Source organism: Orcinus orca, chromosome 20 (assembly GCF_937001465.1).
Source record: "Orcinus orca chromosome 20, mOrcOrc1.1, whole genome shotgun sequence".
Lineage (NCBI taxonomy): Eukaryota > Metazoa > Chordata > Mammalia > Artiodactyla > Delphinidae > Orcinus > Orcinus orca.
This window is the reverse complement of record NC_064578.1, coordinates 19711971-19739073: the sequence shown is the minus strand read 5'-3', so window position 1 is coordinate 19739073 and position 27103 is coordinate 19711971. Positions and strand designations below refer to the sequence as shown.

General features: G+C 53.3%; 1 protein-coding gene across 6 annotated transcripts; it reads right to left on the bottom strand.

The window, feature by feature from the left end:
- Positions 1–696: 696 nt before the first annotated feature.
- On the bottom strand, positions 697–26396 carry TK2 (thymidine kinase 2). 6 transcript variants are annotated; one of them, XR_004477468.2, is made up of 11 exons: positions 26258–26396; positions 24978–25015; positions 20558–20632; positions 18143–18196; positions 15498–15587; positions 13196–13269; positions 5953–6041; positions 5300–5379; positions 2881–2961; positions 2430–2498; positions 697–1754 (listed from the first exon to the last, which is right to left on the bottom strand). XR_004477468.2 is itself a non-coding variant. In XM_012537126.3 (10 exons), exons 1-10 carry the CDS (start codon positions 26370–26372, stop codon positions 1656–1658), a joined length of 795 nt encoding a protein of 264 aa, XP_012392580.1. In that variant the 5' UTR covers positions 26373–26396; the 3' UTR covers positions 697–1655. The 6 variants fall into 6 exon arrangements, 4 of the variants coding, with proteins under 4 accessions (XP_012392580.1, XP_049558852.1, XP_033263664.1 ...); XR_007474097.1 differs by lacking the exon at positions 2430–2498 and adding an exon at positions 5137–5213 and having other exon boundaries at positions 1716–1754; XM_012537126.3 differs by lacking the exon at positions 2430–2498.
- Positions 26397–27103: the final 707 nt, after the last annotated feature.

The following is a 27103-nucleotide window of genomic DNA, read 5'->3' as shown; positions in this document are numbered from 1 at the left end:
GCAGAGGCGCTGCCTCCCCCAGGTTTCTGGTCCATCACCAACATCTGGGCTGAGAGACACATCCCCACCGGACTGCCGCCCTCACCCTGTGCACACGGCCCAGGAGTCAGTCCAGCCAGAAAGGGCCGGAAGCCGGAGTGCGGCCCTCCTAGCGCTGCCTCTGGGCCCAGGCCACCCGGGGCACCTGTCACCTATGTAGTGTCAGAGAATTGCATGCACAGGTGCCACACTCACACAGAGGCTGGGATGAGGCCTTCCAACCTTCAGGTACACCAACCACCACTCGGGAGAGGCCAAGGCCTATTTCCCCAAGTTCATAATCAACCCTTCCCCGTGTCTGCAACAGCCTTCTGGAAGCTCTCTCCACCCACCTCCAAAATTCAGGAGCTCCAGTGCTCCAAGAGCCTTTGCTTGCCAGCCCCAACTTTCCTGCCCAGACTGTCCCCAAAGAGAATGTTCTTCCTTTCTCTTGCTTCCTACTTGACTTAGGAGACAGCCGTGCCTTCAGTGCATTGTTACAGCTGAGCGGAGCTAAGATATTCTCTGAACTAATAAAGGTGGTTCATGCCCTAGGGCCCATGGTGTCCCTTTGGATGGAAAAACATTTCAAAAAGACGTAAGGCCACTGTGTCTCTCCCCTGGGCCACAAACTCCCAGGAATTCCAAGGGTGAAGCTCACCCTTGGCCACTATGGAGGAAGGGAGCCTCACACAAGGCCACTATGGAGGAAGGGAGCCTCAGAAGCCAGGCTGGCAGCCCCTTGCCCAGAACAGCACTGGGCACACCAGCCTGGCACCATAGGCCATTGCCCTGCCGGGGAATCGGCAGCCACTCAAGCAGGACCTTCGTCACCAAGGAGACCGAGCACCATTCAGGAGCCAAACCACGATTCTCCTAAGGACGGGGAAGTCCCGATGATGAGGTGGTAAGTACCACATCAGCCTCACGCTAGTGAACCACTGAACGATGGGCTCGAGCCAAATACCACACAATTTTGTGAAAGTCTAGAAATGCTAACTGTCCTCAGGAGCTGCTCAAATAAGGAGAAAATGATGATGCTGGCTGCATGCACCGCTGCCCCCGCTACCCACACACACACACACACACACACACTCCCACACGCGTGTGGGGCTCTCCAGCAGGGAAGGCAGGGCTCTTGGGATGAGGCAGCCTGGGGCAAGAGATTGATCGTTTAGGAGTCACCAGAAGTCTGAATGGTGCTGACTCCACTGTCACTCGCTGTGTGACCCCGGGGAGTCCCTTAGCCAGTCTGAGCTTCAACTTCCTCACCTGGGATGTAAGACCACTACCTCGCCCTCGAGGATGGTCTGAAGGGCTAGAGACCATGAGCCCAGGGTCAGTCAGGTGGCTCTTCCCTAATTTAGAGGGATTCAGAGGTGGGAAACCACCGGGAGAAGCACCGGGGGAATGCAAGGCTGCGACACCAAAGGGCCACGACAAACCCATTGGTCCCACCATGTCATTTACCCACGAGGGCCAGAATCCCAGGATAAAGACACTGGCAAAGGAGAGAAGACCATTAGGAAGACAAATGTGCCCAGATAGAAAGCCCTCCCGAGAGTGGATTGTTCCAAACTGCTCGTGAGAGCTAACTTGGCAGCAGCGGGCATTTCTCTGGCATGATCTTCCCCATCCTATGGACCAAGCTTCCGATCCTCTGGAATTAGTATTCGGTGCCGGTTTTGTTCAAAGAGTTCTAACATTTTCTCCATGTCGTGGTCAGCCTCAATCACCTGGAAATTAAACACACAGGTCACAGGGCTGCCCCTGACCTCAACATCATCCTCCCTTCACTGATGAAGAGAGAGAGACAGGGGCAGGCAGGATGAGGCAGGGAGAGGCAGGGAAGCCCAAGGTCACAGGCAGAGAAAAGGGAAGGTTAGGGCCAAACAGCTCCCGTTTCTAGGTCAATCCACATTCTCAACTATATTTTCACTTAAGAATCCACGATAGTTGTCCCTGCGGCAAGCTCATGAATGATTTTTTTATCATCATTTGATATCAACCATTTTTCTATAATGAGGGGAAAAAAATAAATTTTCTTTAAAAATCCAGTACAGTAATATCTCACTTTCCAGCAACCTCACTGCCTGGAAGAGCCATGAGTACAGTGTTTGAGCAGCTCAGACAGATGTCTCCAAGGCCATGCACACAAGTTTGTGCAAGGCCCTCCCTCAGATCCCACACTGTACACACGTTCCTAACAGTCCGAGGGACCCAACGGCCTGCCTAAAGAAAGTTGGCAGCAGCAAATCAGAAAACGAGGGGACAAGGAAGTGGGGAAACACTGATGGGGCAGAAGCATCAACACAGTTAGAAATGGTGAGTGCCAGCAGGAGAAAGGAGGGTAAAAAGCAAACACGGGAATTCAAAGGCATTAGTAGTCTGGGGCAAACAGTCCTACACACCTCAGCACCTCCTAAGGGGGCATCATTGTGTGACAGACCAGAACAGCAACTGACGTTCCTTCAGATGCCCTGGGTCACCAAGAAAAGGTGCAATGAGGCTTTGGGCCTGCCACCCGCTGGAGAAGGGACGGGCATGTCAGAAAGACCACCACCCCAAGCGGTTAAGGCCAAAACCCAGGTCCAGGGGCTCCAGCCATCTGGAACTCTCCTTTGCTGACAATGCTGGATAACAGATGCTACTGTGCCACCGGCGTAATGACACTGGGACAGGTCACCTTCTCTCAGGTCTGTCCAGCTCACTAAGGCTCAGTCCAGAACGGGGACTGTGAGACAGAGTCCCTTCCACCCTCCCCGCTTCCTTCTTTCAAATTCTCCAGCTGCAGAGTGGCCGACATCCCCCGAGTCGCTCCTCCTTCTAGAAAAGTCTCCTTGCCCTGTTGGGGGGACTTACCAGAACAGGGGCCGCCACGGGGAAAAGGCTCCCTTTGATGAGCCACTCCTCGTACAGGTGGTGAATGGCATCCAGGTATTCCTGCCGGAGGGGGTAAAAATGCAAGGGCTGTCGGGAGCACACAGGGAGAAGACCTCTCCCCTCCAGGGGTCTCAGGGGCAGGTTAGGTGAATGTCAATGACCACAGGGCAGTGGCTTGGACTAAGGACCCGCAACAGCCAACCTGGCTCAGGTGGACAATGAGAAACGTGGCCAAGCACTCTGTCAGCCAGCCCAGGTGTCGCAACTGGCAGAAGCATCCCTCTGGCCACCTGCCCATCCCTCCAGCGCACTCTGCTCCTCTGGCGCTTTGGACATATCCTCCCACCTGGCTGCTCTCGTTTCCTGCCACTTCTCCATCAGCAGGGCCTCTGTTTCTTCACAGGGGCCTGGGAAGCCTCTGAACCCTCCCTCCGTCCTTCCCACCAAGAGGACTATGACCCTCACTGGCCCAGGAGCCCCACTTGGCTGCTCTCACCCCAACAGACAACTTGTAACCTATTGATCCTTGAAAGCTTAAGGGCAAACTTCAGAAGGAGGACAAGGTGAAACGCAAGGGAAAAGAGGCCCAGACCCACCCCTAGGGCATCCATGCCTGTGCAACTGGTAGGACTGGATGGCACTCTCCCACAAGCAGGCCCCGGTGCTCTCGGCCACAGGCAAACACTTCCTCAAGCAGCAATTTACTCCCAGCCCTGAGGCTCTCAGGTAAACCACACTGCTGCCTCTTTATCCACCACCAAGTTCTCCCTTGGCAACAAGAGACTTGCCCTGGAGGCCTTGTCAAAACCATTAAGACAATGTCCTCGACAATGACTTGGACAGACTCCAGATTCGTCACTTCTTCCAAACCTCTGGGTCAGTGCACAGAGCTGCCGTGCCCCATCCCAGCTTGGTCCAGCCCCGCCCCATTTCACCCTTCCTCTAATCACTCCTGTCTCCAGATTTCAAAGCAGCTGCGCAGAACGAGGCCTGGGCCTTCATGGCTGGAATCCACCTTGCTGGTGCCGGGGGCAAACAAGGCTGGGTGGGCCTCAGGAGCTGGACTGGCCTTCTAGGACCCCAGTCCAGCCCATCCTGGGCTCAGACCCCCATGATATCCCAGTAAATGCTTGCCCAGCCTCTGTCTGTGTACTTCCAGTGGCATTCACATGGGGCATTCCGATCAATATTAACTGAGCAACCCCTAGGTGCCAAGGCCTGGGACACATTCTAGGGACGCAGAGGGAATAAGATCTAATCTTAAAAAGTTCAGGGTAGTTTTCTGAGGGCTGGGGAGCAAACACATAAAGAAATAGTTTCAGAATATTTGTCCTAATGGCTGTGATCATAATAAGCACAGAGGCTGGGGGACCACAATAGAGGGAAGGTCAGAGAAAGCTTCTTGGAGGAGGTGACACCTGAGGCAAAAGAAACCACTATGGCAAAGGTACATTTGTGTAACTCCCTGGTGAGGGGTGGGGGGAGCGGGAGTTGGGAGAGGGGAGAGGGGAAAGGGAAGAGGGAAGAGGGGAGAGGGGAGAGGGGAGAGGGGAGAGGGGAGAGGGGAGAGGGGAGAGGGGAGGGGGGAGAGGGGAGAGGGGAGAGGGGAGAGGGGAGAGGGGAGTGGGGAGGGGAGGGGGAGAGAAGGGAAGAGAGAGAGAGCGAGCATGTGTAGCCACAACTAGTTCTTTATGGCCAGAGCATGAAAGGCAGGGAGTGGAAGGGGATGAAGCCAATCATGCAGGATCTCGGATGGCATGCTACAAGTGGGGACTTTATCCTAGACAGTGGTGAGGCACTGAAGAGAGTGGGGTTAGGGAATTGCATGCGTGGTGTTCTGTACTGGGAACATCACCCAAGCAGCAGTGTGGAGGATGGATTTCTGAGGGGGATGCGGATAGTGAGAGACCAGGGCAAGGAGAGCAGTCCAAGCCTGTTAGACAGCCCTGACTAGAGCTGATGTGGCCCTGAGCCAGAACCCAGAAGGGTAAGGCACTGGGCAGACACCAGTGAGTTTCACCTCCCAGCCAGGCACTGTGCCAAGCACTGGCAATGCAACAGCGAGCAAGTGGGCACGTCCTAGCGAGGATCCAGGGGACGGCACAAAGGCAAGCAATTTTCAGGAGGTGGACCAAACAAGTCCTGGGGACACCTGGGTGGGAACAGGAGAAGGGACGCCTCTGAGCCCCGGGGGTGCCCACCACTGAGTCTGGGGCCACAGGAAGTGAAGCAGACCTGGACACCGCACAGGGTCTCCAGCTCAGAGGAAGTCAGAGTTCACCCTCCAACGTGCTCAGTTCCTGTTTCTCTCCCTGAAACAACAGCACAATGATCTCACAGAGGGTGGGGCCAGGATGGGATGAAGTTGCACCTTTCCCCGGGTTAAAGGGGCTCTTACCAGTGGAATGACCTTCTCCTCTTCCCTGCATCTCATCTTTAGCCTCTGGTAACAGGTCTCAGGAGTGGTCTGGAGATAAACTGAGATTTTAAAAAACAGATATGTGGCCTTAATTACTCTGTTCATGGCTTGGAAGTGAAAGTGAGGGGTAGGGGGAAGGAAGGCGTGTGGGCAAGGCGTGGAGAGAAACGTCTACCAGCAGCCCTGAGCGGGAGAGGCAGACCAGCTGTGTGGCCAAACAGGCATCTTGACCCTCATCCTGACTTTCATTCTCTTTCCACATCACCAGCCCCACAGGGTCACTGTGAAGCTGAACAGGTTCCGTACATTGCCAGAGCTTAGCACAGGGCCTGGCACCCGGCCTGTCTCAGTAACGGTCCAGGTTCTGTCCCTCCTCCCTCCTTTACAAACTAGAAAAAACCCATCATATCACAAGGGACCGATGGAAAGCAGTTTGAGGAACTGGCCAGGGTGCTTCTCCAGGAGGGACCAAAAGCCCCAGATTCTATCTGCCCTTTGGGAGAAGGCTGAGTCAAGGTAGGGGAAGAATTGCTTATGGTGAGGGCCCTGCCCACCGCCCCTGCTGCTTGAGGCCCAGCCAACCACCTCCTCGCTGGGCCCAGGGGAGGGAGGCCAGGGAGGGACTGTCTCACCTATCAAGTCAATGGACACGTCGATGTTCTTCACAATCCAGTCAAACCATTCCGACAGGACCACATAGTCCACTTCAGGCATCTTCCCACTGGAACGAGAGTTATAAGGGTTTTATTATCCCATGAGAAAGTTCCTGGGCTGTGCCGTTCCCCCAAAACATCTGGGCACTGCTTTTATTGAAAGGGCACTGCCAAGGGAACCATGACATAGTGTAATCACATGATACTGGGCGGGTAGTGATGACAAGGACCCGAAACCTCCCGACCTCCCGCTGCCCAGGGACGGTCGATGGTATAATGCAGCAAGTATCTTGGCACTGCCCGAGGGGAGAATTCATTTGGGATTTGAACTCCAAGCCAAGGAAGGGGCTGTGAAGCCTGTCCCCTGAGAACACGGACAGCGCTCAGGCTGGGAGGTGGAACAGCAAACCCATTTCACCTCTAGAAATTTATTTTGTGGAAACAATCGTGGATGCCCTCCGTAGCACTATTTAAAAAATAATGAAAAACTAAATCATGGTACATCCATCTAACAGAAAACCACACAGCAACTGAAAGACGATGCTATAAAATAATATTTAATGACATGGAAAATGCTCACAATCAAATTCTCATTATTCAATGAAAACAGGAGGATATAAAACTGTGCATACAGCACGACCCAACCATACTTTCAAGAGTATTCATCCACACATTTTGAAAGGAGACTGGAAAGAAAACCACCAAAAGGTTAACAGTGCTTTCCTCTGAACTGTAGGACTATGGGAGACATTTTTTTCTTTATCTCTTTCTGTATTTTCCAAAATTTAACAACATACTAGTTCTCAATTCGGGGTGGGGGTGGGGGGAAAATTACTACATACTTTAAGTAATAACTGGACAAGAAAGAAAGGAAGAAGAAGCCCACAAGTGAGAGAGACCTGGCGTCTGTCCTCTGCCCTGGAGGAAATGAGCAGGGAAGAGCGGGAGGAGGGGCAGCAGCTGGAGGAAACAAACCAGGCAGCTGTGGGGTGACCCTCAAAGGCCCAGGAGAGGAATTCCTTTCAACATCCTCCACCCGTCTTGAATATCATCTTGGATCCACTCAGAACTGGGTTTGGCAAGGTGGGCTACGGGCGAGTGCAGGTGCCTGAGCTGTGTGCAGCTGGGGGTCTTCTGACTGCTGACTAAAGAAGGGGAGGCGGGGAAAAGAGGCCAGTGGAGCGGGTGGTTTGCAGCTGCCCCCGCCACGGGTGGTGAACTGACTCCCACCTGGGTGAGGGGGCAGGATGGGCGTGGAGGAAGGCGCTCTGAAGATGACAAGCTGGGGGGCCAAACGATGGGGCGGGGCACAGACTGGAGGGGGACATCCTCCCCTAGTCCCTGAGACCACCAGACGCCCTCAGCACAGAAGAGCTGTGCCTGGCAGAACAGCAGGAAAATGCAGGGTGCCCGGGAGAACAGCAGGGGCAGACGGGCAGTTGTCGGCGCCTTGAGGGGTCTCAGGCATCAGACTTCAGCAGGGAGACCGGAGCAGACTAACGTGTGAGGACCAGCACCCGCCCCCATGAATAAGTTGGGGAGGCTTTGTAGGGGAGGGGAGAGGGAGGAAGTCCCAGGACATTGCACAAGGGACCAAAATTCAGATACTAAAGGGTAACAACTTAGAGATCACAGCTCATACGGTTGCCCATACCCCAATTCTTTCCTCCTACCTCCTTAAAAGTAGCCCATGGTCTATTCAGGGTCCATCCCACAGGCCTGAGTGTTCAGGGAAACCTGACCGCAGCCCAAGCTTCAGAGCAAACCAACTGGTCTGAGGGACGTCCTCTCCGTTGGCCAGGCTGAGTTGATCAGCCCAGGCCAAAGGGCCCAACCTGACCAGTGAGACATGAGGGAGGTTTGCTGGAGTTTATGGAAACCATGCTTCCTCATGCTTAGAGGAGAGCCACTGGCAAGACATCCACCCTCTGGCCAGCAATGAGAAGCCCGGTTCTGCCACAGGCATTGTGTCACCAAGAGGGAATCATATTGAGGACACAAACAAGACAGTAGGAAAACAGAGAGAAACAGCACTAGGGCCACCGAATGAAACCAACACCAAAGCCTGCTGTTAAGACAGCCCGTAACAACCTCAGTGTTCAGGCTACTTTGAGCTGGGCTGCAGTTAGTTGCAGCTGAGAGTATTTGATATTCAGACACCAAACCACTCTTCTTGACATGTTTTCCTTCTCTGGAACAAAGCTGACTCCGAGGGAATGAGGATTTGCCAAAAAGAAGCTGCTGATCAGCCCCACTCACTCCACCAAACACGCAGCCTGGGCACACAGCACAGACTGGCAACTCAAGGGTGTGGGCCAGTGAGCAGCACACATGGAGGGAAAGTTGCCCAACAGCCTCCCACGCCATGAACGCTGGACAGCTGGTGTGAGACTGCTGACTTCACCGGTGTCTGTAAGGCTCAAGGGAGGTTCTGTCAAATCCCAGAGCTGGGAGGATACCCTTAGCTGTGGCCACTGAACTGAGTCACAATTCAGGACACAGGTAGCACAGTGTTAACTAAAACCAAACCAACTGACACCACAAAAAGCGCTGGGGCCTGAGAGCCGCTGCTCTGCTGGAAATCGGCCCCAGGTGGTCTTAGGACACCTCCTGGGTGGCTCAGGAACCTCCCATTCTCACCTGGCCCAGGCAAACCTGGGAGGAAGCAGGTCCTCCCTTCCCGATGCTCTCCTTAGAGGTCCTCTAGACGGCTCCGGGGCAGCCTCCCTGAGGGCAGGGTCAGCAGGCAGACCTCCAGAAAACCCTTCCAAGACTGCCAGGAGCCATGTGCTGGGGGGTCCAGGACAACTGGCCACCGGCTGAGCGGAGTGAGGAAATGGAAGCTGCCGTCCATGATTCTGAGGCATGTCAGGCAGCGGGCGCTGTTTTATCTGTATCTGCAGTTTTCCTCCTAGGAATCTGCCCAGCTCCTCCTTTGTCTGCCTCGAGAATGGGGCGCCCAGCACCACCACCAAGGCACTGCTTTTATTTCCACAGAACACACAGAGGGCAGCACCTCTCTGCAGACCTACCAACGGTGGACTGAGGGGGTTTCATGGTGCCTTCCCCTTATCCTAGGGGAGCAAAATTGAGGTCACGAGTCCACACGAATCCTGCTGTTTTGTTTGGCACGGTTTGCCGCCGCCCTCCCCGAGGCCCAGAGAGCATGGGTTAAAACTGAAATCACACACTCAAATGCCAGCCTCCTTGTACACATGACATTCTTTTGTTTCTCACAAGACCTTGTGAGGTCAATTTTAGCCCCAAGTTATAGATGAGGAAAACTGAGGCCCAGAGAAGCTCAGCCCAGCTCTGAGCCAGGGACTGAAGCCTGGCCCTCGGCGGCCGCCAAACCCATACGCTCCTGGCTGCACCACGTGCCCCAACCCCACCTGCCCTGTCTGTCAGCTGAGGGGGCTGCCCCTGGGCCCGTCCAGTGTCTCTCTAGCCTCAGCCTGAGGAAAGCCACCGCTCGCAGGCCCATGACACAGGCAGTGAGTCCCCAGTCTGGCCTAGAGTGAGGAGGAGTCCAAGCCCCAGGGCCCATCAGGGCAGCAGGAGGACCCGCCTGTTGTTCCAAACGCAGGGCCTTAATGGATGTCGGCAACCCGCAGCCCCAGGTGAGTCAGTGTGTCACTTCCCCAGCTGGGCCCCATGCAATTCCCTTCCTTCTGTTCTTAGAAAACACCAACCAGGCAATCCTGTGAAACCTTTGTGTTCAATTAGCCCACAGGGTCGGGCCACAGTGGCCTGCGTGGCCGCTTTAGCTGCCTGAGTCTTTCTCGCCACCTTCAGCTGTTCATTCCAGCACAGTGCCCACACCTCAGAAGTCCTGCAGGTTCTTTAAGTCTTTAAGGAGACTGTGGAACCAGAATCTTCCTTGTTGGCAATTAACCCCTGGTGGCATAATTGCATGTATGTTCTGCCCAGCCCAAACTCGCTGGGGTGAGGATGCGGGCGGAAGAGGCGGGTCTCTCCCTGGAGTAGCTCCTCACTTGTCCAAGGCCCAAAAGGCAAGAAAGCCCTTCCAGAAATCTGGCTTTGGGGGATGCAGAATTGCAGAATGTGGGCTTTTCTGGGCACCCGAGCCTACAACTGCAGACAGCAAAGCCACGCCTACCGTACTTCCTTCCATCCCAGTCCCTCCAGATTCCAAGCCAAGGCTGCAAGGGCTTCTGTGAAAGAGAGAAAGACCAACCCCAAGGCTGAAGGGGCAGCAACCATGCACCCCCTGCCTTGTGTAAGGGCTGTCCCCACACAAGCTCCCAGGCAAGAGCTGACACCCCACACAAGCCGTCTTGTGGTTCCCAGTACCCAGCTGAACTTCCACAGGTGGGAACCAAAACATCCTATTCTGGCTATGAGCAAAGGATCCAGCCAAACCCAGTTCTAGGCGTCATTTGGTTTAGGCTCAAAATGATGGTAATCTGTATTTGGGGGTCATGGAAACATCTACTTTCGCAGCACCACTTCACTGTGGAAGGCCCACTGCCTGGAGAGAAGCTGGGTTTCTAATGAAAGTGACCAAGAAGAAAGCCCACATCCTACCCTTCCTCCCACCTGTCACTTCTTTAGCTCTGGCTAGAAATGCCGTTTACTGTGCCTCCATAAAGAAAACCTTTGGCCTACAGCTGCCTCACTCCTGACCGAGGAATACACCCAGAGACCCTGAAAACAAAGGCAATACAACAAAACCCCAACAACCAAAATCTGAAGCCACAAATGTGAAATGAAGAAACTGCAGGTGGTGCAGGAAGCTGAGGAAATCCTGCTCCACGAAGAACTTTCACTCTGGCTGGCCACCTGCCCCACGGACCCCCACAAAGACAGCCCGGAGGTCTTGCTTTCAACGACCCCTAAGGCCCAGGTGAGGCCCCAAGGAAGCCACGGGGCAAAACTCCCAGGGGAAAGGACCATGATTGGCACAGACGGCCCCTTGCGGGCCACCTGGCTGCTGCCTTCTTCGGAGGCTGCCCCTCCAAGTGTGACGTCAACCAGCAGGATGATAGCTACCCAGGGTGCTTTTCTGCTACAAATGCAGGCTCTCGGGCCCCACTCTGGAAGCAGCATGGGTGCATTAGCAAGATGCACGGAGTCTGTGGGAGAAGCTGAGTGTAGGGCCTGGGTGGAAAGGGGCAGAGGCCTGGTGCCCCGGAGCCAGCACACTGGGAACTCCCCTGGGCCTGAAGCCTCTGGCCTTACAGAGAGAAATCTAGATGTCTCACCACTTCCTCCTTCACTGCTGCCCCACATAGCAGGGTGCAGGTCAGCCCCCCGGTCAGTTTCCTGCCCAACCAGGAAGGAGCAAGGCCTTCGAACCCCACGTGGCTCCTGGTCTGCCAAACGCGGTCAACAGTGCCCAGCTCAGTGCTGCCTGGAGGGCTCAAACGGAAGGACAACAACTGCAGCTCCTGCCCACGGGTCCCTGCCCTGCCCCTCAACCACATGAGCCGTGCCTACTCTCAGGTAAGCTGGACCAGTCCCACAAGTGAATGGCCTGCACTGGGAAGGTGCCTCTTGGTGTCCCTGCCCTTGGATCTCTGCCGCCCAAACTCGGGCTCTCTGGGGAGTGTGGCTGAGTGAGGGGGACTCCCAGCCACATGCTGAGCACACCAGTTGTTACAATCACAGGGATATGTTATGGGATAGAATGCAAAGACTTCGAAGAGAAGTCTTCAAAGAAATTTCCAGTTACTTAGCCGGCTGCTTCGGGTACATAGGCTGGGAAAACCTGCAGGGAAGCGGCCGCCTGGGTGAGCGTTTCTCTGCCTTTGGAGACTTCAGGGAAAGGGTTTGAGGAGCACTGCCTTCTCTCATCTCCCTGAAACCAAAGTGGCGGATGGCCTGGCCCCCCTGGGCCCTCCCTTTGGGAAGCCCAAAACTGCCATTTTTGTAGGTCAAAATTGGTCAAGTGCTAATAATTTCATACGGTTCAAACTAATTAGAAGTTGTCCTGAATACCACGAAGAAAACCAACAGAAAGAAGTAATTAAGAGTAACAAGAGGGGCTTCCCTGGTGGCGTAGTGATTAAGAATCCACCTGCCAAGGCAGGGGACGTGGGTTTGAGCCTTGGTCCGGGAAGATCCCACGTGCCACGGAGCAACTAAGCCTGTGCGCCACAACTACTGAGCCTGAGTTCTAGAGCCCGCGAGCCACAACTACTAAAGCCCGTGCACCCTAGAGCCGGTGCTCCACAACAAAGAGAAGCCACCGCAATGAGAAGCCCACGCACCGCAGCTAAGAGTAGCCCCCGCTCGCCACAACTAGAGAAAGCCCACGCACAACAGCGAAGACCCAACACAGCCAAAAATAAATAACAAAAAAAAAGAATGAGAGGCTCAACCCACCTAGACAGGGAGGCTGGGACCACAGCTGCAGATGGGAGGGAACAGGGAGCCAGGGTGTAGAGAGTGGAAGGCAGATATCAGGACCAGCTCTGTGAGGGAGTGAAGCTCAAAGCTACCAAGAAGGGAGACGCAGAGAAGAAGCTGCAGCCCATTCCCCAAGACCCCCAAACATCAGCAGTCAACTGAGCGCAGGAGTGGAGGACCCCACACCTCTGAGGCCACAGCACTGAGGGCCACCAGAAGCCCCCCCAGCTAGGTCTGTGTGACAGAGTCTGCTCCCACGAGGGCAGAAGACAGCTGTGAGTGAAACCACAACAAATATCACGCACACTGCTGGACTGATGGCTCTGGTCGCTCTGAATCTTCACCCCTCCCTGTCTCCTCCCACTTTGCCATGTAACCCACAGGGCCCTGCCCCCTCTCAGACTGGGGTGGGCTGGTGTGACCTGCTCTGGCCAATGGATGTTAGCGAACGTGAAGCAGAGACCTGAAAAGAACTACGGTGCTTTTGATCTGCCATAGCCATGAGATGTGAATGCCCAGGCCAGCTTGCCGGTCCCAGAAGGAGGATCAGCAAGCAGATGAGAGATGAGTCACCCCAGTCACCCTCACTGGGCCACCCCAGACCAGCCAACCCCTGGACATATCATTGAGCCAGCCAAGGTCAGCAGAGCCGCCGGGCCGGCCGCCCTGGACAGCTGAGCCATCAGCACGGAGAGCTGTCTGTCACTGAGGCCTTGTGGTTGGTTGTTACACAGTGTTACTGTGGCAACACAGTAGGTACTCAGTATGTGTCAATTAGATAAATAAGTTTCAATTTCATTTCTAAAAATGTAATGGTTTAATAAATTATCGATTGTGCAAACTACGGTACCTTCTATACAAGTTTTCTACAAAAACGTATCTTGCGCTGTGAATTGACCGCTCCATCAACCGTACAGGCAATGTCTACAAGAAAACAAAAAGTGATTCACTAACTCAGGCAAAGAGGAAGGGGTCAGGAAGCCTTGAAGAATGCCTGTTGCTCCCCCTGCCTATGGTCTATGCTGAATACAAGAATTGAGAAGCCTCAGGAGAGGGAGGTGGACACCAGAGAACCGTGTGTCCCTCGTTAGGCTCCCTGGGCCCTGGACCCTCCCCACACCATACCCTGAATCTCAGTGGTCAGTGCAGCAAGGCCGGGTGGAGGGCCTGTCAGCAGCAGCCTCCTTCACAGGAGGGGTGAGGCTCCACTGGACTGTGCGTTTGGGGAAGTGCTAGAAAAACTGCCAAGTGCCCCCCGGGAAAGTGGTGGCAAGCACAAAGCGTGGTGATTATCATGGACCTAAATAGGATGCATTTGCTTAAGCGGAGGCACAGCTCCGAGAGAGCTGGGCTGTGGCTTTATGGAACCTCACCAGCATGCCTGCCAACCTCGCCGCCTCCTCACAGGGCTGGCTGGGGATCACTGCAGCCCTTCAAAACTGGAAAGGACTGTGCCCAGGAAGAGGGAGGACGACACTGACATGGCCCCTCTCTGCCAGCATGCACACACCCTCCACAGAAGGCCTTTCCCTTTGTCCAGTGTCCCATTGGGAAGCCGGAGGTGCTCTTACTCTTGACACCAAGTGGACAAACACTGCTCTCACTCAGCCTGGCCCACAGCATCCAATGGGGCCTGGACCAGCAAATCGGAGGCTGATTTAAAGCCATAACCCAGGAATTTCCTGACTCTCCTATTTGTCTATCTGTCCATCTGCCTTCTTTTCTGTTTTTCAGTCCTCTCCTTACTTATGACTCTCTGCTGCCCATCTTTTGCTAGTTCCCCATTTATCCCTCTCTCCTTCTCTTCCTCTTTCCTAGTCTGTCCATCTCTCTTTCTCTGCCTCCTTCCTGATAGATTTCCTTAAACAGAGGAACACACACACAGCCCATTATATTCAGATATACTAGATACAATTTACATTTGCAATCGAGTGCCCACCCAGGAGAAGCAGGTTGCAGGCCAACCTCAGACCATACTCTGACATGGATCTTTTAGACAGATTTTTGGGGAGATAGAAATTTATATGGTTCTGCTCATATCTTTTTCTATTATTAAAAGACACAGATTTGTAGAAGAATGATAGCTACGGCTGCAAGTGCCCAGCCTTGCATCAAACCACTGAATGGCTGTGTCAGAGAAACTGGCCGATGGATCTCCTGTCTCCTTCAAGGAGAGCCTCCAAAGCCAGTCTCTTAGGTGGTACTTGCCATTCTGAACCACGGGTGCCAATCGGATCTCTCAGTCAGCCTTTCTTCTAAGAGACTCTGCCCCTATTCACACCCTGCTGATGGAAGGGGCCTAAGTGGCCGTGTTTGTGACCTGCCCCAATACCTGACTGGACCAGGGCTGGACACCTGACCCAAGCTGAGCCAATCAGATTCTTTCTCTCAAGAACCTGAACTGAGAATGTGAACAAGCCTTGTGAAGGTTAGATCAGCAGCTCTCATGCAAACAAATTTGCAAACAAATAAGGGATATGTTAAAATCACCTGGAGAGCTTGATAAAACCCAGATTGCTGGGCCTCACCTCAGAATTTCTGATTCAGCAGGTCCAGGATGGGGCCAGAAAATGTGCATTCCTAACAAGTTTCCAGGTGCTGCCGCTGCTCCTAGTACAGGGACCACACTTTGAGAAGAGCTGAGTTAAAGGGAGTTGAGCCCAGGAGCGATCGGGTCATGAAGACTCAGGCTTACATGGCATCATAGCAAGTTCTTGACTAGCTGAGGTTGGTGGGTGGGGGCACTGGAGGCTGGTCCTCAGAGAGCTGTAGGAACAGAGACCTTCACCCCAGAGACAGAGAAGGCTGAGCAGCTCTGAAGGCCCAGTGGGGCTTCCTTGTGAGGTTTCCCTTCCTGGCAACCACATGCCACTCATTTGAAGAAAACTGTGTTTAAGAAGGTTGAAACCATGGGCTTCCCTGGTGGCGCAGTGGTTGAGAGTCCGCCTGCCAATGCAGGGGACACGGGTTCGTGCCCCGGTCCGGGAAAATCCCACATGCCGCAGAGCAGCTGGGCCCGTGAGCCATGGCCGCTGAGCCTGCGCGTCCGGAGCCTGTGCTCCGCAACAGAAGAGGCCACAACAGTGAGAGGCCTGCGTACCACAAAAAAAAAAAAAAAAAAAGAAGGTTGAAACCAAGCATCTGAAATGTACCTGAGGACTAGTGTGCTGGTCCAGCATGGTGAGCTGCACATATGTCTGCAGCGTGAGGCCCCATCGACAGGCGTCCTGGTACATCAGACCCTAAAGAGGGGAGAATGCAGTGCTCTATCTGTAGGACTCCCAGCCCGGTCACAGAGTGGACAGAGACAGACACTGGAGCAGTTACAGGACAGCCTGGGAACAGCTATAATAGAAGCCTATATAAAGTCCCAGGGAGCATTCATTCAGGCATTCAATCATGTTCACTGAGCCCCTACAGCCTGCTCTCTATCCGGCAACCAGTGAGCCTGTTATACTACAGGAGCCAGTTATCATCACTCCCCTGTTCAGGACTCTCCCTGGCTTCCCACTGCATTCACAATGAAATCCAAAGCCCTTACCAAGGCCCACAGGGCCCTAGACAATCACTTCCATCTTCTCTTGTCTCCAACCATTCTTTCTTTGGTTCTGTGAGCTTCCAACCACATGAGCTTCCTTACTGTTACCCAAACACACAAGTGTGATTTCAACTCAGGGCCTTTGCACCTGCTGTGCCTTCTGTCTGAACACTCTCCCCCAGACACCTGCACTGCTCCCTCCCAAGCTTTGTTTAGGTTTCTGCTCAAATGTCACTTTGTCAGAGATGCCTTCCCAACCATCCTCTTTAAAACAGAATCCACCTCCTCAATCACTCTCTACCGCGTGTAGATACAAAATACTTCCTCCATGTTCCACTTGCTAATAATCCTATTCTGGGGCTTCCCTGGTGGCACAGTGGCTGAGAGTCCGCCTGCCAATGCAGGCAGGGGACACGGGTTCATGCCCCGGTCCAGGAAGATCCCACATGCCGCGAAGCGGCTGCACCCGTGAGCCGTGGCCACTGAGCCTGCGCATCTGGAGCCTGTGCTCCGCAACGGGAGAGGCCACAGCAGTGAGAGGCCCGCGTACCGCAAACAAACAAACAAACAAAAAAATCCTATTCTGCTCTTTTCCACATTTTTGCTTCTTTTTCTCTTGGTGCTAACTAATGGAACTCCGGTGGCTCTGCATTGAAAACTGCTAACTCCTAACTGCGGGTGAAAGAATCTCAGAAAAGTTAGGAGAAACACTCCCTCTTGCCTGACAGCTGCAGAAAAAAAGACCTTTCTGCATCAGAAAACCAATTCAGATAAAGTGATGACCTGAGACTTTTCACAAAACTATCAATCTTGCTCCTCTGTCTAGAGTGGAAACTTGTGTAAAAATATCTAATTCTATTTTTTTTTTTTTATTATAAAACTGTCATTGGCAATGCTCTTTGTGCCACGGATACTCAGACTTCTGAGACTGGGACTGGGTCCTGTGAATGTCACCTCTAACCCCTAACGTCTGCAACTCTAGTTGTCTTACATAACAATCCAGCCCTGGTTCCTCTCGGTTTCCTAGAAGACAGGAATGTTTCTGAGCTTCCTTGTATGCCCACGACTGGCATTCCATCTTCTCCCCCTTGCTGAGAGGTGAAACTCTTTTCCCGTCTCTGGGATTCTTTATTCAAAAGCTCTGAGAGGTTTTGCCTTATTTAAATAATATCCTTCTACCTGCTTTAGATGCCTTCTTGGCTCCTGTCACCACCGGCCATATCACACACTTTTTAATTGCCTTCTGCCTCCCCACACTGGGATATTGGGGCCAGCAGAGCAGAAGCTTCGAGGTGCTCACCGCCCCAGCGTCTAGAATAGTGTCTGGCACATGGCAGGCATGCAATGAATAATGGCTGAATCAATCAGTGAACAAGCACCTACTAAGTGCTCAGCACTGTGCTATGTTCTAGCGAAAAACGGTGAGCCAAATGAGACACAGTCCCTGCCCTCAGTGGAACTCAGATTCTAAAGAACCACACAAGGAGATGCCATTTGTGTTGCTAGAAATGACGGGACAGCACAGGCTCCCCCTAGTCCAAGGTTCAAACCTAGATCTGTCATTTACCAGCTGTGTGACCTTGGGCAACCTATTTCAGCCATGGTTTCCTTACCTGAAAAACGAAACTAATCGTTCCTCCATCATGGGACAGGAGCCCAGAACCAGCATCCCTTTCTTGAGCTCACTCTTACAGGACCCGGACTCCACCCACCTCTTTCAAGCAGCCAGAGTTGAGCCTTCTGAACGGGAAGGAGGTGGGAGGGGCACAGGCACATTACAGCCCCTACTTGCTAGGTCCACCCTTGGGAAAGCAGACTGGTAGCTTCAGGGTGAGCCTGAGGCAGCCCCTGGGCATTGGCAAGTGCAAACCCCAATCAGAGGTTTACCAAGGAAGCTAGTTACTTAGGGACAGGTCCTGGGGGGCTAGGCCTGAGGAGACCTGGGTTTCTTCTAGGGGAGGGTGGGGTAAGAATGAGCAGCAGGAGAAGGACCCCCCGGTAGCTGGGGCCGACCACTTGGGATAGTTTGGGATAGCTGACAGGAGGTCCCTGGGCTCCTTACATGCCCAGCCAGGCCTCAAAGAACCTTGACCTCAGACCATCGACATGCCGCCATTTTCCCTTTGCCCCTCCCTCTCCCCCACCACCCAGCGAAGAGCAAGGACACGCCTGGACAGGGTGCAGGCTCAGGCACCAGCAGCGCTGCTCCTGCACACTTAAGGGGCAGCTGGCGGTTCACGCATAGAACAACACACTCACCAGAGGATTATGGCCTCGGACATTTCTCCACTTGGGCACGGGCTCCGTTAACACCTGTCAGGAAAGAAAACATCAGAGAGCTGCTGCTCCTCAGTTCTGAGCTCTGTGAAGGCTCGTGTTAGGGGTGGGATCGGGGAGAGAGTCAAGATTTGGGCGCCCAGTGTGGGCCAAAATAGTGGAGCAACCCTCCCTGCGAGGCCACAACTCCATGCAGATGTGGCTCCAGGCGCAGCTTCAAGAAATGACTTGAGAACCACTCTGCCCACCCCTGTATACGAGCATATGCACATGCCACTTCTGCCGCCACAGGAGCTCCCGGGGGCAAGTGGGTTCTCCCAATCCCCCCTCCACGTGTTCCACCCTGCCCCTTACTGCCCAGCACATCAGGAAGGCAGGGAGGTGAGAGAAGCCACGAGGGAGGCTGCTTCTTGCACTTCAGGCTGCAGCTTGCACCCAGCTTCCGGCCTGGGGGCTCTCCAGCGACCTTGGCAGCGTGCTCTGCCTCCCTTTCCTCCCTCTGATCTCTGTGTTGGGCACACTGACGGCGAAGAGTCCTGTTTCTTTAGTAGCCTCCCTAAGCTCTGTAGGTGTGTGCCGGAAAGGATTTAAATGGTGCCCTTGGCACTTCCCTGGTGGTCCAGTGGGTAAGACTCTGTGCTCGCAATGCAGTGGGTCCGGGATCGATCCCTGGTGGGGGAACTAGATCCCGCATGCATGCCGCAACTAAGAAGTCCGCCTGACGCAACTAAGACCCTGCATAGCCAAAATAAATAAATAAGTAAATGGTGCTCTTGGGGCCAAGATTTTGAGAATATCTGGATCCCTCTGTGGACCTTCAAGTCCATGCGAGTAGGTGCCACAGGTCACAAGAGACCAAAGGAAAGCAATGCATGGGACCCTTGAAGAGTAACCTCCCCCCACCTTTTACCCCTCTGTGCCTTTGCTCATGCTGTTGTTCTGCCCAGTATGCCCACCTCACCTCATTTCACCTCAACTTTCATTACATGGAAAACTCCTATACATCCTTCAGAATCCAGTTCAAATATCCCTTCCTCTGTGAATCATTCCCTGTTCCTCCCAACCTCCCTCTCCTTCTTCTGGGTCTTCAGCACTCTGGTCCTGTCCCCTGAGTAGCATATGCTGTACCACTCAGGCCCACCAGAGGCTGGGACACAGGCAGCCTTGACCTGTGCCCCATCTGTGGCACTGTCACTCAACAAATACTGAGCACCCACTGTGCCAGGTGCCAAGGATTCAGCAAGAGAAAAACCACCCCAGCCCTGCTTTCATGCTTTCAACTTTAAACTTACTGGGGAAGCAGACATTAATCAGGTCATCACAGAAAGCAACACATATTTTCAAACCCCAAGAAGTAGTACAAAATAAGGATACAGGGCTTCCCTGGTGGCGCAGTGGTTGAGAGTCCACCTGCCGATGCAGGGGACACGGGTTTGTGCCCCAGTCCGGGAAGATCCCACATGCCGCGGAGCAGCTAGGCCTGTGAGCCATGGCTGCTGAGCCTGCGGGTCCGGAGCCTGTGCTCCGCAACGGGAGAGGCCACAACAATGAGAGGCCCATGTACCACAAAAAAAAACAAAAAACAATAAACAAAACAAAACAAAAAGGATACAGAGGAGCCAGAAGAACCTACACCATGGAGGGTAACCTAGCTGCGGAGGTCAGAGAGCAGAGCTGAGATCTGAAGGCTGGGTGGTTTTCCTAAAGCCAAAAAAGCTCTGCATACTATAGAGCCAAACAAGGGCATGGCCCCCGGAGCAGACAGCCTGGGCTGGGACATGGCATCACATGCACTAGCCATGCGACCCTGGCCAAGCCATGTCACCTCACTGAGCCTCAGTTTCCTCCTCTGCAACTGAAGTAATAACAGGACCTGTCTCATAGCGACTACTCCTGTAAGAATGAAATCAATTAGATAATATAACGATGCCTCAACACAGTGCCTGGCATAGAGTATTACCCTCATTAGCTGTTCACTCTCCTTGCTGACGGTATTGTTGTTGTACATTGGCTCCAAGGTGTCCAGTGAGAATACACGTGCTTCTAAAGTGTCAGCGAGAGTTACACAGCTCAGGACAGGTGTGTCGGGAGTCCCCCAGACGCCCGCCTCCCCGGGTCTGAGGAGTCACTAGGAGGACTCACAGGATACAGCATATAGTCATACTCATAGCTAAGATTTATTACAGTGAGAGGTGACAGAGCAGAATCAGCCAAGGAGAAGGGTGTGTGGAGCAAAACCTGGGGGAAAACCAGGCACAAGCTTCCAAGGGGCCTCTCCCTCCTCTCACACAGGACGCATTCCCCCAGCAACATTTCTATAGGGCAGGTCCGGTTTGCACCCTTTATAAATGCACCAAGCTTTTGCAGGTTCCTTCAAACCTGGCGTGGAAGCTGTACCTCGATGTCAGCTGTGTTGGAGAAGAACTCCAGGCACGTTGTCTTCCCGCTTGCAATATTGCCCTCGACACATATCTAGCAAAAGACAAACGCATGTTAGGATCAGAAATCGAGTGCCTGGGGGAATACCAGGGAGAATTTCTAGGGAAGGGCTCAGGTGAACAGCATAATTGGTTCAGCCCAAGACTCCAGTGTGTACACGAAAATCCCTCTGGAGGAAACCCCCAGGGTCCTGTTGTTAGTAATAGCAACCACCCGATCCTTCCCCTCAGTGGCAGGCTCCAGGCCCACCGCTGCTGGCCACCAGGCCACTGCCCTCCGGGACAGACACTCCCTGAGGTCAACCCCTAGACCCCACACAGCTTGCCCTCGGCCGCGCTAGCTCTGCCCTTCCCTAGCTCAACTCCTCAGACTATTAGATTTTAGGCCTAAATGTCCTGCCTCCTTCACCAGAACCTAATGGCTTTAAGGATGGGAAGCGTGTGTACGTTACCTAGAACCTAATGCATTGCTCTGTGCAGAAAAACATGCTTGGCCGTGGACTGGAAGGTATGAGGACAGGAGAAAAGGACTAAGATGGGCAACATACACCAATCCTGCACTTAACCTTGCCAGAACCTGAGAAGCGGGTTCTAACATTTTCACAGAAGAGAAAAATGAGGTCTAGAAGGGCATAAGGCAAGGAGTAGAGCTTGAACGTTCACTCTGCTCACACTAAGTGTACTGGGGGGAAGGGGCTGTCTTGGCACTGGTGGGAGGAGTCTACCCATAAGAAAGACAAGGAGCCTCCTACAAGTTCCCCACTGCAGGGAAAGAAAGCAACTGAAGCTGTGGTTCTCAGTCTTACGTATGTGCTACAATCACCTGGGAACTTTTAAGAATCCACAAAAGGAAGCCACAACCCAGGCCAATTCTGGCATGATCTCAGGGTGGGACTCAGGCCTCAGTACCTTGGAAAGCTCTCCAGGTGATTTCAACATGGAGGAAGCTGAGTACCACGGACCCATGGCAGGGTTTCTCAACGAGTGGTCCACAGACACCCTGCTCCAGAAGCACCAGCGGAGCACCCAGACCCTCTCAATCAGACTCTGGGTTGGGACCCTTGAATCTGCTGCCCAGCAATTCTGACAAAACGCTGCTCAGCCAGGACTGCTGGTGACACAGGCCAAATGGCTTTGGTTCCATCAGACCACGAGAGGAAATGGGCAGTTCCACATATGTGAGAAGACAAACTTGCCCTTGACAACACATATTACATGTCCCCTGGGGTACACACAGCCAGAGGGGACCTGTCCTGCTGCACAGTGACCTTTACACCCAGGTTGGAAGCACCCACAGAGAAACGTGGGCCACTTAAGTGACTTGCCCCAGGTGCCAGGGTTGGCGGGGGAAAGAGCTAGAATTCACACCTAGGCCTGGCAACTCCCTTCTCATGACCCCAGTGGAGCCTCAGTCACACCCTGCATAAAACACAGGGGCACGGTGGGCTGTCTCACCTTGCCCCACCTCTACAAACTCTCGTCAGCAACTGGACTCTCTCTCAGTTGGCTGCAAAGATTTCCTCCTGCCTTGATCCTAACGGCTACCTAGGAGAGCTGGACGGACAATCGCAGTTCCAACAGAGGCCTGGCCCTCCAATCCCGGCTCCCTGTCAGCTTACTCCTTCAGCACAAGAAAACACAGTGAATGTGCAAAAGGGAGACCCCGTCAGGGCACCAGTGGATTTTATTTTTATTGTTGTTCTTTAAAGGAAACAACTTTTCCTAGATATTTAAAAAGAGCTCAACCTAGACATCATTCTGCACAGACTGTTTCTTTCCTGTTCATTGCAAGGAATGTGTTATTGAAATCCCTACTGTTGGATGTTACATTCTGTCCAGTTACTTTTATTATAAAACTGTGTTGTGATGCCCATTTTTTTGATATGATAAGCTGTGCTGTGGTGAACATTCCTGTACATAAATCCTTGTCCTTGGCTCTGATTATCCCCTTCAACAGACTTCTAGAAATATAATCAGTGCATCAAAGGATAAGTGAGCTTTTACAGCTGTTGATGCATGATGCCAAATTACCCTCCAAAATGCTGACCCAATTCACACCCCTTTTAGAAGGATGAGAGTGAGCCTATTAACATACTGTGCCAATGCTGGGCATATCCCATCCTAAATCTTCATTAATTTCATTGTTAATAATAATAATGTCTATAAAATTAGCCCCTGTGGGTTCTGTACTTTGCAAACATTGTCACATTGATCCTCACAACAATCACAGCTATGAATATTTGCACAGATGGGGAAACTGAGGCTCTAAGAGGTTAAGGACTTATCCACCCCCAAGAGCAGAGCTGGGACTGGAACCAGGTCTGAGGTCTGATCCACAGCTTTCATCACTTCATCTCCCAAAGCATTCTTTCTCTGTTAGGGAGGTTGAGCACTTTCTTATGTTTATTAGCCATTAATAAATTCACTCAGGAAATGTCTGTTCAGACTTTGTTCACCTGAAAACATCAGTCATTTCTTTTTAACCCGACTTTGGAATTTATTTTGTAATTCTGTGGTGGTGACTCACTTCGCAGCTGCAGCTCAGCCCAGATATTCCCTGTCCTGTCCAATCCCATGGGATGTCCCATGGGCACCTCAATTTATCACCCCCCAACACCCACATATGGCTTCTCTTCCCGTTCCTGTCCTCAGGAAAGGCTGCACCATCCACCCAGACACCCTCAAGGCCCTGGATATCTTCTCTCCTCACCCAGCAACTCAGCAATACTTCTGGGCCCCACTTCCTACTCACCTGCAGAACCTGGCCTGTCTCCTTGGCCCCTAGTTAAGGTCTCTAACCCTCCTTGTGGGAGCAGCCTCCCTGCTGGCCTCTCCCCCTCCAGTCCAGCCCGGCCAGGTCCCTCATCCCCTATCCATGGTCCACCACCTCTTCCTGAGACGCAAACCAGATCACAGCTGGTAAAGTCTTTCAGTGGCTCCGGGAGCTGGGATCTGTCTCCGGTCCTGTTTCCTGACCCCCAGGCCCTCCCCAGCCACCTCTCTGGGACTGGCCACAAGCCTCAGTCTCTCATCCCTCTGTGACTTACCCCTGCAGTTCCCTCTGCTCCAACACTCCTGCTTCGCCCTCTCCTCCTTCTCCCAGGAGGCCTCAAGTCTCCCCTCAGTCATCATCCTCTAGAAGCCCTGCCCCGACTCCCTGTTGTTCCAGATCCACCATTGTCCTATTCACTGCCATCCCCCCCATCCAACCACAGGCTCACTAACAACAGGGGCTGTTGGATTCCCAGGTCCCCAGGTCCACACAGGAACTCAGAGGATTTGAATGACTAAGAGCAGCCCTGGGCCTGAACGCAGGCTCCACATCACTTCCCATGGACCACCTACTGTGTGTCTGGGGGATAACAGACCACACCCAGAAAGCACCTAGGACAGGCCCGGCTCACAACAATGCTAGCTCAATAATTAATAGTACAATACTGCATCAGTTCCCATCCAGCTCAACTTACCAACCCCTTCCCCCTGCTATGATGCCTACGCCATACACCACCCCACCTCTAGTTTCAACAAACTTCCATAAATCTCAAGCATTTTCATCACCAGTCCTCTCCGTGTGACTTCACTCCTTCCCAGGCCCTCTCCATCACCCCAAATACCCCAGGGGGCCTCCCCACACCTTCCGCCTTCTGCATATCCCAGCCAAGGTACTCCTGCCCACACCCTCCAAGCAAATCCCTTTCCAGCCATATCTACCAACTTCCAGCTCCCTTAAGGAACTGAGCCTCTGGATCAACGGTGACCGAAATACTGCTCCCCACCGCAGCCTGCTAAAGTCTTAAACACCCCATGGGCATGTCCAGTTTGACCCTCCTTTAACCTTCAACCTCACACCAGCCACAGTCCCACCCCAGAGCTAGCACCTCCAAGTCACTGCACTGGTGGAACCCTCGTCTGTGGACCCCCATGAATTCTCTGTTATCCCTCCCCCACCCACCAGTCTCAGCATTGGTATTCTGGGGGCAGCGGTCAGCAGACCTGCCCTCACAGCCAGGCTGCCACCCACTAACCCAGTCAAACTAAACTTCCACTTTTCAAATCTCTTTGTAATCATTCATCAAGCTAATAGTCCAAATCCACCTAAAGGCTATGAATACATGTATTCTCCCACCTGTGTAGAGTCTCAGGTCGGACATACCAGAAACTAGTAACAGAGGTGGTCTCTGGGGAGGGAGTCTGGGGCCCAGGAGTGGAGACAGACTTCCTTATCCCTGGAGATCCTCTTGTATTCGTTTTCTTAACTATGTGCACATAGTTAAAAAAAACTTCACTCCCCTCCTCAAAACATGTGTGTATTATGCGTGGTGTTTATTACACATATATAATCCTACACTGGAAAGAGTGCACATAAGAGGGAGACTTACCACTGATTTTTTCTCTTTTTCATTTTCTCTACCTTTATCTAGAAAAGAAAGGAAATCAATTTTTTAACTTAGTTTTAAATAGCCCACTCTTGGGCTTCCCTGGTGGCGCAGTAGTTGAGAATCTGCCTGCCAATGCAGGGAACACAGGTTCGGGCCCTGGTCTGGGAGGATCCCACATGCCGCGGAGCAACTAGGCCTGTGAGCCACAACTACTGAGCCTGTGCGTCTGGAGCTTGTGCTCCGCAACGAGAGGCTGCGACAGTGAGAGGCCCGCGCACCGCGATGAAGAGTGGCCCCCACTTGCCACAACCAGGGAAAGCCCTCGCACAGAAACGAAGACCCAACACAGCCAAAAATAAATAAATAAATAAATTTTTTAAAAAATTTAAAAAATAGCTTACTCTTCTTTGTCCTAATTTTCTAAACCACGACAAAAACAGTAATTTTTATGCTTGCTCCCTGGCCTAAAAATGTTTTCCAGTGACACCTGGGACCCTCCCTAGGTGGACGGAGGCAGGCCTACCACTGCTATCTACCTGTGTGACACTGAAACTGCCGCCGGGGTCCTGTTGGCACGTCAGGGCCCCAACTGTGCTCAGTTTTGGTCACTTAGTAGATTCTGCTTTCCACTTTCCACACATTTTATATTTATGATCCTCACCGATGGGCGTCCAGCTAGTTAAAACGCAGAGTTACCTCCACTCGTAGCTCCGAGGAAAGAGTGGTTGGCGGGTGGGCCACTGAAACCCAGCGATGGGTTTCAGCACAGGACTCAGGCTTCTCCTGCAGGCCCGGGGCTGACATCGCGGCCCACCCACCCCACAGGGGTTCTCAGGTGCCACTGAACACCCCGAGGCCAAAGAACGCCAGAACTTGGCCACAACAGGGGCTCTCACTTCTGAAGGGGAGGGTCTCCACTCCCAGCGGGAGAAACAGCGCACCGAGCCTAACGCGTCCACCGCTCGCCGGCATCTCCCCCAAGGCCCACAGAATGGGCCCAGGAACCGTGGGGGAGGGGGGTTATTTCCGCTCTTTAGCGGGCTCCCCAGCTCCGAACAAGAGTTGGGCCCGGAGCCCCAAGGCCCCACCCGCTCCCTGCCGGCTGGCGTCTGGGACACCAGCCAGCGACCGCCCCGCCCCTCCCCCCAGGCCGACCGAGGAAATCCCGGCGCCTCGGAGAAGGGGTTTCGGGTTCAGGCAGGTTCCGCGAGCTGAGGGCGCGGAGTGGGGCTGAGGGCCGCCTCCGGGACGCCAGCAAAGGGAACTGAGAGACGCGTTACCCCGAGGCCAGGCCCAACGCTGCGCCCTTGGCAACCCCGGGCTGGAGGCGGGGCTCCCGGGCCTGTCGCGGCGCAGCGCCCAGGAAGCCCAGCTCCGCAGCGTCCGCAGCAGCATTGCCCCGCGGGCGAATCCACCGGGCTTGACCTTCCTTCCGGCGCACGTCGGCGAAAGCGCGGCCCAGCGACTGGGCCCGCCTCCGCGCACCGCCTCCAGCCCCGCGCCCGCCCCGCCCTGCCGGCTCTTAAAGAGACCCCGTCTCATTTCACCCTCTCTCCGAGAAGGTGAGGGGTTTGCCCTTTGCAGCCTGGAAAGCTTCCCGCCAACGAGACGCTGTTAGAATGAACCCATGATTTGGCAAGACTCGGGGCATGGGTGGCCAATAACACCAGCGACTGATTGGTTAATTAACTATTGGAGTTTGTTAATTGAGCATCTGTTGTATCCAGGCACCTGGCACGCAAGGTGTCATTTATTCTTCCCAACAACCGTATAGGTGGATATTGTCAATCCCATTCTCCGGGCTTAGCTGATCCTTGGAAACTTAGGTAACTTGTAAAAAGTGATCAGAAGCATTCATTAAGGGGTGGAGCTGGAATTCAAGCTCATCTATCTTGCTTCACAGCCAGCACTCTTTCCTCTGAACTTTGACATTTCCAGGGTCTGGACTGTAAATATATTAGATCCCTCAGGAAGTTATTTTAAAAAAAAACGAGAACAGGCCCCAAATGGAGTCGCTTATGCTAAGCCCCATTCACCAAACCAAGGCTTAATTATAGTTTTGGCTCTCCAGTCAATCAGGCTTCGTCTGATCAGCACTAGTTAGGTGACCTGCCTGATAGACCCCC